This window comes from Syngnathoides biaculeatus, chromosome 3 (genome assembly GCF_019802595.1).
Source record: "Syngnathoides biaculeatus isolate LvHL_M chromosome 3, ASM1980259v1, whole genome shotgun sequence".
NCBI lineage: Eukaryota > Metazoa > Chordata > Actinopteri > Syngnathiformes > Syngnathidae > Syngnathoides > Syngnathoides biaculeatus.
This window is the reverse complement of record NC_084642.1, coordinates 10,781,415-10,793,789: the sequence shown is the minus strand read 5'-3', so window position 1 is coordinate 10,793,789 and position 12,375 is coordinate 10,781,415. Positions and strand designations below refer to the sequence as shown.

The 12,375-nt window shown below is 43.9% G+C and overlaps 1 protein-coding gene across 1 annotated transcript in view; it reads left to right on the top strand.

The window, feature by feature from the left end:
* Window positions 1-12,375, top strand: part of kiaa1549lb (KIAA1549-like b) — a 71,522-nt gene that overhangs the window by 28,134 nt on the left and 31,013 nt on the right. The window contains exons 2-4 of the mRNA XM_061814208.1: window positions 5,645-5,975; window positions 7,995-8,482; window positions 8,562-8,677. Of these exons, the coding sequence (XP_061670192.1) occupies window positions 5,645-5,975; window positions 7,995-8,482; window positions 8,562-8,677 (935 nt within the window). The remainder of the gene's footprint in view (window positions 1-5,644; window positions 5,976-7,994; window positions 8,483-8,561; window positions 8,678-12,375) is intronic.

Here is a 12,375-nt window from a genome sequence, read left to right as displayed (position 1 = left end):
TATCAAATGAGTCAGGCTTAGGGGGTCGGTCAGAGAACAGGCGGAGGTCGGTACACACGGGTTGTCAATCAGAGATACGGGAATGCAGGAACGGGGCATGAGTTGCAACGATCTGGCGCTGGACCAATCATCCCCATGGTCCCATGTACACCGGGGCCAATCACCCAGCATGAGGCGCAGGTGTGCGCCTCCCAATCAGTGCGGCCGCGAGGGCACCCGCACAGCCTGGGCTGGACCGGCAGGATCATGACAGGATGTTTTTTAATGTTGTTAAATGTAGACAAAAATCGTCCTTTGTTCATTGTTATTGTTGAGACTCCTCACATCAAGCAACTCCCCGCAAATCCTCGTGAGGATAGGCGGCTGAGAAAATGGACGCATGGATCTTTCTATTTCAAAATGCTGTGAGGCATGAAAATATGAGGAAAACATATGAAAATGATTCAAATGTCCAATGGCGAGTATACATAGCGCCGGGTTATCGCCGGGCTTTCCGCTCCGTGACGACCACCGGCTAGGTCTCGAGCTGCCTCCTCGCTTATGAAATTAAAATGACATTAAATAAAGACACTGCGCTAGTCACAAAGCGTACAGTGTTAGTGGTAGACATGGGCCTATTAATAATACATGGTCTGGTCTGAATCAATGTGCTCAAGTTTTCATTGAGTGGGGGTGAGGGGGCACCCATGGCAGGTGCTGATTTAATGTCTAACAGAAAAAAAAATCAAGAAAAATGAAATTTTGGTTTAAAATAGTTTCCCATTTTGTCTCCACAACTCAATAATATATAGTTTGCAGCTTTTTCATGTTTTTGGCCAATATCCACAGACGTGTAATATCAAAAAAAATTAATCTATGACAGGGGTATGAAGCTGGCGGCCTGCGGGCCATTTGCGGCCCACAAGATGATATTTTGTGGCCCCCACCTTAATATGAAAGTATAATGGTAGTGCAGCCCTTGGGTTTTATATGCATGGCCATTTTTTTAACAATTTATTTTTCCGCACTTTTATATACAAACATAGAAACAAAGAAAGAAAAAAGAAAAGAAAAGAGGAAAAAAAGGAGAAAGAAAGGGAAAAAAATTAAATCAACTTACATTCATTAACAGTGGGATAATAATACCTTTATTAATGACAGAATATGGATGGCCATTTTACACTGTTGTGTGGGGAGCAGACCAATTGCAGTGGGGCTATCGGACATGTGACATCGACCAGGCTTGATGCAAGCGGAGAAAAAAATTTAAATGAGAAAGTTATGGCAGCGTTGCCAAGAAGTTTTTTTTTAAAATTTTTTAGACGTTTTGCACACAATTTGTAAACACATCTTATTTTGTGTTTAAAAAAAAAAAAAAGATATTTGAGAACATGGGATTGTTTTTAAGTTCTCATAGAAATTCCACATACTGTAAGTCCATGTGGCCCAGCCTCAGCCGGACTCAGCCTCCAGCGGTCCTAAGGTAAATTTAGTTTGAAACCCCTGATCTATGATTTTTTTTTCCAAGAAAATGGAAGAACGGTTGACATCTGACACACGGATACCTGAGCAGATTGATTCATTAGTGTTTACTCTTTCCCCCTTCCTGCCGGATCCGTTCGTCGACTGTCTGACTTTGATATTGTGTGAGCGGTGTCCTACCTGGACAAATCTGTTTGTGACATTTGACAAGAACAGGCAGTGAGTTGAGATGTAGACTTGACAACCTCTGACACAGTGAAAGCCCTACAAGACTGTGAACACACAGCCCGATTCTTCTTTCAACAATATTTCTCCGTCACATGAATGATACATTCCTTTCGGGGCCCCCCGCTAACTTCACGGTATCCTTCATCGAGAAAGACGAAAAAGACAAACATTTCTTTTATCGACCACACGTCCACATCGCCGCGTGGCTGCCGTCGTTAAGTGTGTCCCGGGCTGAGTTCCAGACAGCTGATGCGCGCCTCTGGAGAAAATAGAAAGTGTTGCATTGTGTCACCTCAGCAGTGAACGTCGCTGTGCACACGGAGGATGTCAGGACCTTCCAAATGTCCCGCCGACTTAGAGTCACACTTTAAATAGGACAAGAACAAGAGCTTAGATTTGTCAGCGTCCAATGTGTGCGTCTTCCTTGAAAAGCATCCAAACCTGAGGCTCGCCTCTGGCGCCTCATCACAAGCAGATGATCCCAGTTCTGAAATGTGTTTCTCTGCTCCCCGGGTTCTCTGCGCCTCTCTTTTGGAAAATGTACTCTCTTGTTTACCATTTTCTGCACTCAAGAGCAGAAAAACAGCTGAGAGCAAAAAAGGGAGAAATGGTGTATAATGGAGCACGCAGTGACATGTAGGACTGCTGGTTACTCCAACGTAGTCCCATCTTGCTGAGGGGATGAATAAAAAGTATTTGTGTGGGCTTCTGAGAGAAAGTTTTCAATTGAAAAACTAATGACTGAAGGGGTGGAAAAGTGTGTGTTTATTTCTTGATGTTACTTCTTATAGTTTAGACCTGTGCCATAACTGTCCTCCCCGGCTCACTAGATCAAGTCACCCAAATAGATAATGCAATACAGTACAGTTCCAACCCATTGTCAACAAAACCATAGTCAAAACCACTGGTGTCACATTTACAGTATCATACTTTAAATAAAGCGGAGGACCATTTGCACAGATTTTCTTCCCTCAAAGAATTACCTCCAAATTAATTTCACCTCCAAACCCCTCGCTGTTCTTTCACCTATTTTTTACTGCACTTAATTTTCCGAGCCCATCAGCCCTACTTCCCCTTTTGCTTGCCAAAACTTCATTAATCTGCACACCTTGCCTTCTCTGGCCCGTTTTTGAAAAATCAACCCATATGCTCCACTCCATCCAAGCAGGTGGCTAAACAAGAGGAAGCCAAAACCTTAGCGAGGATTGGCATCCCAATCCGCGTTAACCGAGCTGGAGATATGCCGGGATGTCCCTTTCCTCGTTCTCGTGATCAGATGGTTCGGCTTAGTGACCTTATGGTAGAACCGAAGCGGCTCACACATCCTTTGGTATCTGCTTTTGTTCACACTAATCCATTTTTTTCACACCATCTTTGAATAACAGATTAAGATTGTCAGACAAGCGATAATCACATTTGACCGTATTATTCAGTTAGTCAAGGATGGGAAATAAACGGCATGAAGGGGGCCGGTGGAAGGTCACAAGTTCGCAGTTCACGTGAACACAAATGAAGAAAAGCACTGAAGCACTTCCCTGGGAAAGTTGTGACATTTAAAGGTTGACATGGAAGTCAGTGCGTTGGCGCTTTTATCAGTATTCTATGTTACAGTTGTAATGTCAAAATCTGTACACAGCAACATCGTGTAGTTTTACGAGTGTCTATCTTGCTGAAACTATTGTGCAAGTCATTTGAAATATACAGTACGTGAAAGCAGATGACTGCACTTGACTACGCGATTTCACTTCATATTCAAAGTCCCCCGCTTGAAATCTCATAATGTGCTGTGAAGGAGCGCTAGCTGGATGCACTTCACCGTGCTGAGGGGATGGAAGGTCGTCACAGGTAATGGATGAAACTCACTGACGGATCTGTCGAAGATCGGATGTGAATAAAAGCGAAGAATGGGATCACGCCGAAAATAGTTATGACTGCACACTCGTCTCCCACAGCTTCGTGATTATTTCTGTAACATGAATTAAAACATTTCTTGCAGTGTTCGAACAAACTCAAGCAGATCCAACTGAAAATGTGTTTATTTTACCACCAGGGTCAATTTAATTTTCAGTCATGTAATAAACTAACTTACAGTACTTCCTGACTACATAGAACCACTTGCTCCAGTTGTGATTTAATTCACTTGCGTCTTGGAGTGCTTAAGACAGTCCAGAAAATGTTTGGTGGGACGCAATTCCAAATGACATGACACTGACATAACGTGACTCTTTGCAAAAAGGCAAGAAAGTTTTGCAGTACTTTTATGCCCATGGTGGCCTCTGGACGTAATTACAGGAATCCTCTGATTCTGTTTTCCCCCCCTGCACAGTTAAAGAATCCTTCTGGGAAACTGAAATGTGTCACAGCAAAGCTTGTGAGGTTGTTTTACATTCAAAGCAATCTTTCAGTTGATTCCTCAGTCTGTTCAAGGGATACATATTGCTCTGGCCATCTCCGTATAGCCCAAATCATCATCTTCTTCTTTTCCTTTCGGCTTGTCCCGATAGGGGTCGCCACAGTGTGTCATCTCAGATGACCGCATATTTGTCTGGCACAGTTTTACGCCGGAGGCTCTTCCTGACGCAACCCCTCTGCATTTTAACCGTTAAGCCGAGGAGAGAAGCTTACAGCACCTGGTATTCCCTCGTGGTCTCCCATCCAAGTACTAATCAGGGCCAAACCCGCTTATGGGCCCGTCACACCATGACGTTCTGGTCAACTTTCTCTGAACATTTCAATCGTTCTATTTTTCAGCGTTCTCAAATGAGGGTGACACATCTGGCGTGTGATTAACGTGTGTCTAACGCATGACTAACGTGTGTCTAACGCATGAGAAGCGTGTAACAGCGACCAAATAAAATACCCCTAAAAATCATTAGCGTGTACTAACGCGTCACTTGCGCGCGACAAGCGATTTGTCAATGTTAGACGAGCGTGTTGAGCATGTGACTAAACGGGTGAATAACAACAGAATAGCGTTTTGCTATTTTTACAGTGGAACGGGAACGAAAACGTTGGAAATTTCATACTCACTTCAGTTGTTCTCGTGAGTTTGAACAGTTAGCATGACGCCGCCTAGATGAAAAAAAGGTGGGGTGCGGACTTCAGCAACTAGCGCTGCAAGTAAGAATGCAAAGCATCGGTTTATATACCCATATGCATGGACGTTCGGAAAACGCACGAATAACGCTCAATGGACGCCAAAGGATGTTCGTTTGACTTTAGTTACACACTGTGCGCGCTAGGGGATTGTTCAGTGGTCATTGACAGGTCGCCAGTGAGTCGTTCACTGCAAAGCAAACGATTAAGTAACAACCAAGTAAAGCTCGAGTTACGACTGACTAACGATAGCCAAACGCGTGCAACGCTCGGCAAACCTTAGTAAAACGTTCCACGAACGTTCTTGAACGTTCTGCAGCGTTTAAAATTAAACGTTGATGAACGTTGGTCTCGTTGAAAACTTTCGCGCATGTTCAAAACTTTTTTTCCGGACCGGCGTTGTTCGCAGCAATCATTCACGTTCACTAGCGTTCAAACAATGCTCTTCTGGCGCTATCCCGATGACCACGGGTGACTACCAACGTTTCCTCAAATGCTATAGAACGCTGACCAGAACGTCATGGTGTGATGGGGCCATCAGCTTCTGAGATCTGACGCGATCGGGCGTTCTCAGGGTAGCATGGCCATAAGCCGAAACAGCCCAAATCATAACAGCTTAAAATTTAGTAAGACTAATAAGTGACATTCAAGTCCAGTGCGTGAGGTGACATGCAGGCCTTCATTATCTAGACCATTTTAAAAATGAGCAACCCAATTTTACATCCACTAGATTATTCATGAGCTATGAATAACCTGTTTGTGAAATCGACCTGGCAAGTGATAAACTCCTTTCAGAGAAAGCTCCGCATCGATTGAACCTGCGAAATTGACCTTTTATCTGATTTTATTCCACTGACAGAAAAGAACACCTACGATGCCTCTGGCTCCTCATCTTTATCAAGCGACCCCGCAGTCCCAGCTGCTCCTGCCCATTCGTCGGGTGACCAGCGGGTGCCTTTTGCGGTCCCCAACTCAGAGGCTGGCTCAGAATCTGAGGGGCAAGGTCTACCGGGCCTACCTGCCTTTTCGTCTGTCTTAACTGTCATGGGGGAATCTGTCAAACACCCAGAGAGCCTTGGTCGTAGTCGAACTTCCCCGACGCCGTCCACAGACGTCAACATCACCCAATGGCCTTCACACAGTTCTAACCGAGACTCAGAGACGCCGTCTTCATCAGCCCCAGGTAGTTCATCTAAGACTTATCTACCTAGAGCATCACCTTTTGCTTTTTCCATGACGGTAAAGTGTGTTCTTCTAAAATGTTAATACATATTTCACCGCCATTGGTGTCCACAGCAACTCTCTCCGTACAGTCTTTGTTGTCTCCATCTGGTTCTCAGCGGTGCACCAGAGATTTTCCCTCGCATGGTCATAAAATAGTTCCTAGCTCTGTTCCACTGATTTAAACGGAAACATCCATGCATTTTCAAAACCGCTAATCCTCATTAGTGCTGCCGGTGACCCGGAGCAGATCCCTGGTGACTATGAGAGAGGGAAAAAAAGGGGTACATCCAGAAGTAATTTCCAGCAAATTCTAGGGAATGTATTAACAATTTAAAATGAACACTTGTGGAACATTTAGCCTTCAATCAACCTAACGTGCATGTTTTTGGAATCAACTGTATATAGGAGGTACCTGCAGTAGCCAGAGAAAACCCACGCAAACACCGGGAGAACATGCAAACTCCACACTAGATAACTGAAATTCGAACCCATAAGTGTGATGCAGATGTGCTTACCATGTAATAACCACGCTGCCCTAAAATGTAACATTCCCACTGTTGTTCATTATTGCTTGCAAAGGGTATGGCAGTCATCTGATCGATATAAGTGTTAATCCACCAACTTCTCTTCAGATAATCACAACCGCACTGTTTCAAAACCATCATCATCACCAGCAGTGAAAAAAGGGCAATAATTTACAAGTACGCTTAATCGAGTCGTCACTGGATCATATACAAGTTGTAAGTAGAGACCGATGATTCACTCCAGGGACCGTGTTCAATTAAAAGAACTCACAAGGCCTCAGTTACGATGTCTGACCATCAATACAACAATTGTCGATGCAAACCTCTACACTCAACTCACTAGTTCCCTTGACCATTGTGAACATCTGTCTGTGGAGAGATCTGATTCTGCTGGTGTCTGTACTAGGACTTAAGTCTATTCTAAGTCTGCTATTGTTTTATTTAATGACTGCCTGGGTTAAATATTAGATTCACTGCTCAAATCTGTTCTCTAAAGCTTACCAAACATCTTACGTTGAGTCACACCTCTGAAGCCCGAGTTCACCAAGGCTTGAATTCATCCGTCCTTCCATTTTCAGAGCCGCTTATCCTCACAAGCCAGTTTCCTGAGACTCTAAATTGCCCCTAGGTGTGATTGTGAGTGGGACTGTTGTCTGCCTCCATGTGCCCTGCGATCGGCTGGCAACCACTTCAGGGTGTACCCTGTCTCCTGCCCGATGACAGCTGGGATTGTCCATTGTCAAATTAATTCCACTCACCGAGTAATATTTATAAATGTGAAGAGAGGGGAGAAGCCAGGAGGATGACAAATGTACTGTAATCTTTTTGCCCAAAATGATGGACTGTCTTTGAAGCTCAGCTACTCAAGTCATCACAAAGGAAGGATAGCAATTTGCTTTCGAGCAATCAATGGACCCGTTTGATAGGCACTCCAAACAAGGACTTACCAAAAAGTAATAAAATCCCTACTTTACTGGTATGCTTGTTTCTCAGATAAATCCAAATGCCCAAACAGCAGTGACACCAATGATGGGCAGCATACTGGAACACTAAGGTATTAAGAGCTATTTTCAGCTTTGGCACAAAAGTTAATGGCAGTACATCGAAAGTGGAGCACCACCAAAGATGAACTATTTTTACTGAAATGCATTTGGATCTGAAAATACAGCTTCCAGCCTTTATTTGGCAAATTCAAATTTAGCAACAGATGGACCGTCACACAAACACCAATATTTGGATGGTGGACAATCAGGCATGTACAATTTGATTAATGTAATAGTAGTGGCCGGTGATTCTTTTTTTTTTTTTTTTTTTTATCAATTGTGGATAGTTCCTGCACCTAAACTCTTCACAAGAGAAGTGAATCCCGCGTGTCGCCTCTAAATAAGCCACTCTACAAACAATATGATGATCCATAACATATCCAACATAGGTGCTACCTCCTATTGTTTGTCTATTTACAGTGGTGGAAACGCACAAGTTAACCACTGGGACATCCAGAGCTTCTGTGCCCGTTCCTCCCAAAGAGGCAAGACCGCCCCCCTCGAAATCTGTGGGAGTGACTTCACCGCCTGGGCCCACTGAGAGAACATCTCAGGTATCACCTCTGACTGCTGGTCAGGACACCACAACAGCCTCGGTGAAGCTCAGCACCACGAGCGTGGCTGCGAGCACCACTAAAAGAATGCCCCGCGGTCCAACGCCTTCGCAAAGAGTCACCACCACGCGGTCGACCCCCATAACCTCGGTGCTGCCTGCGACCGTCACCTGGAAAACAACAACCACCACAACCGTCAGGGCTCCATCTACTAGGAGAATTTTCACACCATCCATCCTGAGGACGAGCCCACCGAGGGTAGGCACTCCTGTCTTCCTCTCCCCTTTCACCACTACTACTGAAGCTCCGCCTCAGCAATGCAACATCACGGAAAGAATGTGGGTGAGAACAGGTAAATATGACCCTTGGTGAGTTTTATGTTTTTGTTTACCTATCAGTTCTTTATTCGTACCCACATTCCTGTGCGATAGTCGTGTCCATCTATGTGAGGAGGAACAGGCTGGACAGCATCCAGAGGCAGAATCTCCGCCGGGGACTCAGTCAAGGACTCCGGAAAGCTTTGAATGATAGCACAGTCCAAGCGCAGGTGGGTGGGATTATCGCTTACTGCTCTAAATTTGCTTCCTTCAAACAGTGCATGCTGGGTATGCTCAGACGAAGGATGCATACTTCCTCGCATGTACACGTGGGAAGGCTCTTTCCAAATCCATGGATTAAAAAAGTTAGACCTCGGTAGGATGCATAATGAACTCTTTGGCCGTCCCCGTGTTAACATTTCTCTTCATTTCACACAATGTTACAGGCAATAGACTCTTTGATTCTTGTGGTTGAGGGAAAGTTACAGATGGATGAATGGTTCTTTCCCTCACCTCTTTGTAATTTGATTTTACAGGATTATTTCATTTAGGTTCATATTGTTGTATTAATAAGTGGATAATATGGGTACAAAATGTGAAAATACACTTTGCTTTTCACTGCTGGCCTCCCACCTTTCTATGAACTGCCGGTGACCTTTCCCGTGCTCAAGACTTCTACGAATTTGTCAACACGTTCTAGCGTTTCTCTCGACATATGTTAAGAAGTTTATTCACTCAAAAGTAAATGGAGCACTTTGACTGTGGACCCTCATGTAGGCTATGCGAGGACTGATATAGAAATGAGGTTGAGTGATTTTTTTTTTTTTTCCCCACAATACAGCAGATGACGAGGTGCAGTGTCCTCAATGAGGACTGCAGCAATCATCAAGCTCCCATGTCTTCGAACTGGGAAGTGACAAAATATATTGTATTGTTGTTGATGTTTACAGCGGTAGAAGTGCATATGTCACACCAAGAGGTGTATCTACTTCTTTTTAACCTAAAGATGACGAGCCACACAATGAAGTTATGGGAAAGAGTAGTGGAAGTGAGACTCAGGACGGAAGTAAGTATATGCGAGCAACAGTATGGTTTCATGCCTAAAGCATACCACAGATGCATTATTTGCCTTGAGGATGCTCATGGAAAAGTACAGAGAAGGTCAGAAGGATCTACATTGTCTCTTTGTGGATCTAGAGAAAGCCTATGACAGAGTACCAAGAGAGGAACTGTGGTACTCCATGCGCAAGTCCGGTGTGGCAGAGAAGTATGTTAAAATAGTACAAGACATGTATGAGAGCAGGAGAACAACAGTGAGTTGTGCCGTAGGTGTGTCAGAAGAATTTAAGGTGAAGGTGGGACTGCATCAGGGATCGGCTCTGAGCCCCTTCCTGTTTGCGGTAGTCATGGATAGGTTGACAGATGAGATTAGACTGAATTCCCCTTTGACTATGATGTTCGCAGATGATATTGTGATCTGCAGTGAAAGCAGGGAGCAGGTGGAGGAACAATTAGAAAGATGGAGGCACGCACTGGAAAGGAGAGGAATGAAGATTAGCCGAAGCAAAACAGAATATATGTGCATGAATGAGAGGGGCAGAGGAGGAAGAGTGAGGTTCCAGGGGCAAGAGATAGCGAGGGTGGACAACTTCAAATACTTGCGGTCAACAATAGAGAGCAATTGAGAGTGTGGTCAAGAAGTGAAGAATCGGGTCCAAGCAGGGTGGAACAGTTGGCAGAAGGTGTCTGGTGTTCTATGTGACAGAAGTGCTTAGATGGAAAAAGATGACACGCTGTGGCGACCCCTAACACGACAAGCCGAAAGAAAAAGAAGTAGACCACTTCTTTTTAACCCCGTCATGTAGCTCAATATGAGGTGCAGTAATTATAACACCTGATATGAAAGAGCTAAGTGCGACACCACTGCAAAGTACAAGCACAATAGCTTATACATAACCACTGATCGAAACTACCTGCCTGAAGGTCAGCTCTCTCCCGTGTCTCCTTGAAGCCCCCAAAGTGTTTGCCTCATTGCACTCGTATCAGCCATTTCACCACGGGATCGTTGGGCTTCTTTTAGTAGCGCCGAGCTCTCATTTGATGAGATGTAAGCTGCTGGCAAGGGCAGTCGCCTGCCTGTTTGATTTGAGGCTTATAAATGGTCGGGAGGTGAGCGAAAACTCAGACGCAACAATGATGATGCGAAACCACAGTTGCAGTTTGGAGCAATTAAAGAATCGTTATCCAGCACAACAATTTGAATGCGCATCTTTTAGCTCCAGCGGAATGCTTTAATTTGAGCGCGAGACGTTAACATTTTCACACTCGGCATAGGGAGAGGTTAGCCGCTGGTAATTTTAAGACTCCGCTACAATAAAATACATCTTAATGACAAATCGTTGATGTTCCTTTACGTCGTAGATGCGCTTTACAAATGAACATTCTGATGCACGGTCTTAATAATCAGATGATTGTAAAAAGTTTAACAGTCGTACCGCATTAATAACTAGTGGCGGTGAGTATGAGGAGGTTTGAGGTTTTGAATGTAAGTCTGCTGGCTTCACATAATCATTTGCCAAAAATGCACGGATCTCTGAGACACTTCATCTGAAACTCTCGTTGACTGTGTAATGGCTCCAAATTATTCCTCTCAGCTCAGTATTTTATTAAAAAAAGTAATGAAGTGACAAGCAGCATTCTTATGCAAATTACCACTTTACCAGTGATACCATTAGCATACAGTTATAATCTATTGCATATACACTATTGGAAGAAAATGATTTAACGTGATGTAAAGCCAAGTAAAAAAATGTGTTTTGTTTGTTTCTTTTGCAGTATGACAGTTTATAGACGTGGGGACATATAAGATCACATTAAAACCACAAAATCCTCATGAAGCGTCCATAATTCTACTTGGTACATTGCACAGCCATGATATAGATATGTGATCCCAAAAAAAAAGGGTAATATTTCTGTTGGTGTAATTATCAGATGAGAATGAAGCACCTAAAGTTTGTTGCGTTCGCCTCAATAAAATGAAAATTGTGTTTGAGTGGAAAATTGTACACAAAGTTAGTGTTAACAAGACTGGCTCCCCCATTAGGCAATATGCAGTTGGCGAATGCTAAGTGTGCTGTGACCTCTAGAGGGAGACACAAAATACAGAAAAACATTCATCCATCCATCTATTTTCTTTGCCGCTTATCCTCACGAGGGCCGCGGGGGGTGCTGGAGCCTATCCCAGCTGTCAGCGGGCAGGAGGCGGGGTACACGCTGAACTGGTCGGAGGGCACAGAGAGACAAAGAGTTGCATTCACAATCTCACCTAGGGGCAATTTGGAGTCTCCAATTAATGTTGCTTGTTTTTGGGATGTGGGAGGAATCCAGAGTGCCCGGAGAAAACCCACGCGAGCACGGGGAGAACATGCAAACTCCACACAGGCGCTGCTGGGATTGGACCAGGGTCCTCAGAACTGTGAGGCCAACGCTTCACCAGTTGAACCACCGTCCTTGAATAATAATTAATAATGAAATGATTAAAAAAAGGTATTTTACAATTTAAATTCAAACAGCCAAGTAACCGAACTGTATGTTTCGTGATTGTGAGTTATAGTTGCTATTATATTATACAGTATTTTGATATACAGTAACTTCTGGGGAGACTACACCCTGAACTGGTCGCCAGTCAGTTTCAGGGCACAGTGATACATAACGAGAAAAGTAACCTTACTTGTGTGTTATGTCTTATGAAGTAACTCAACTTCAGAATGGGGCTATGTGTACCAGTACTGCATAGATAAATAAATAAGTACTGCAAGATAAAATATGCTACAAAAATGCTCCTGCCATTGCTAGAAGTCAAGAAGCGCTTAACCACAAAGAAATCCAAAATGTGCTTGAACTGCTTTAATCATCTTGTAACATTCAG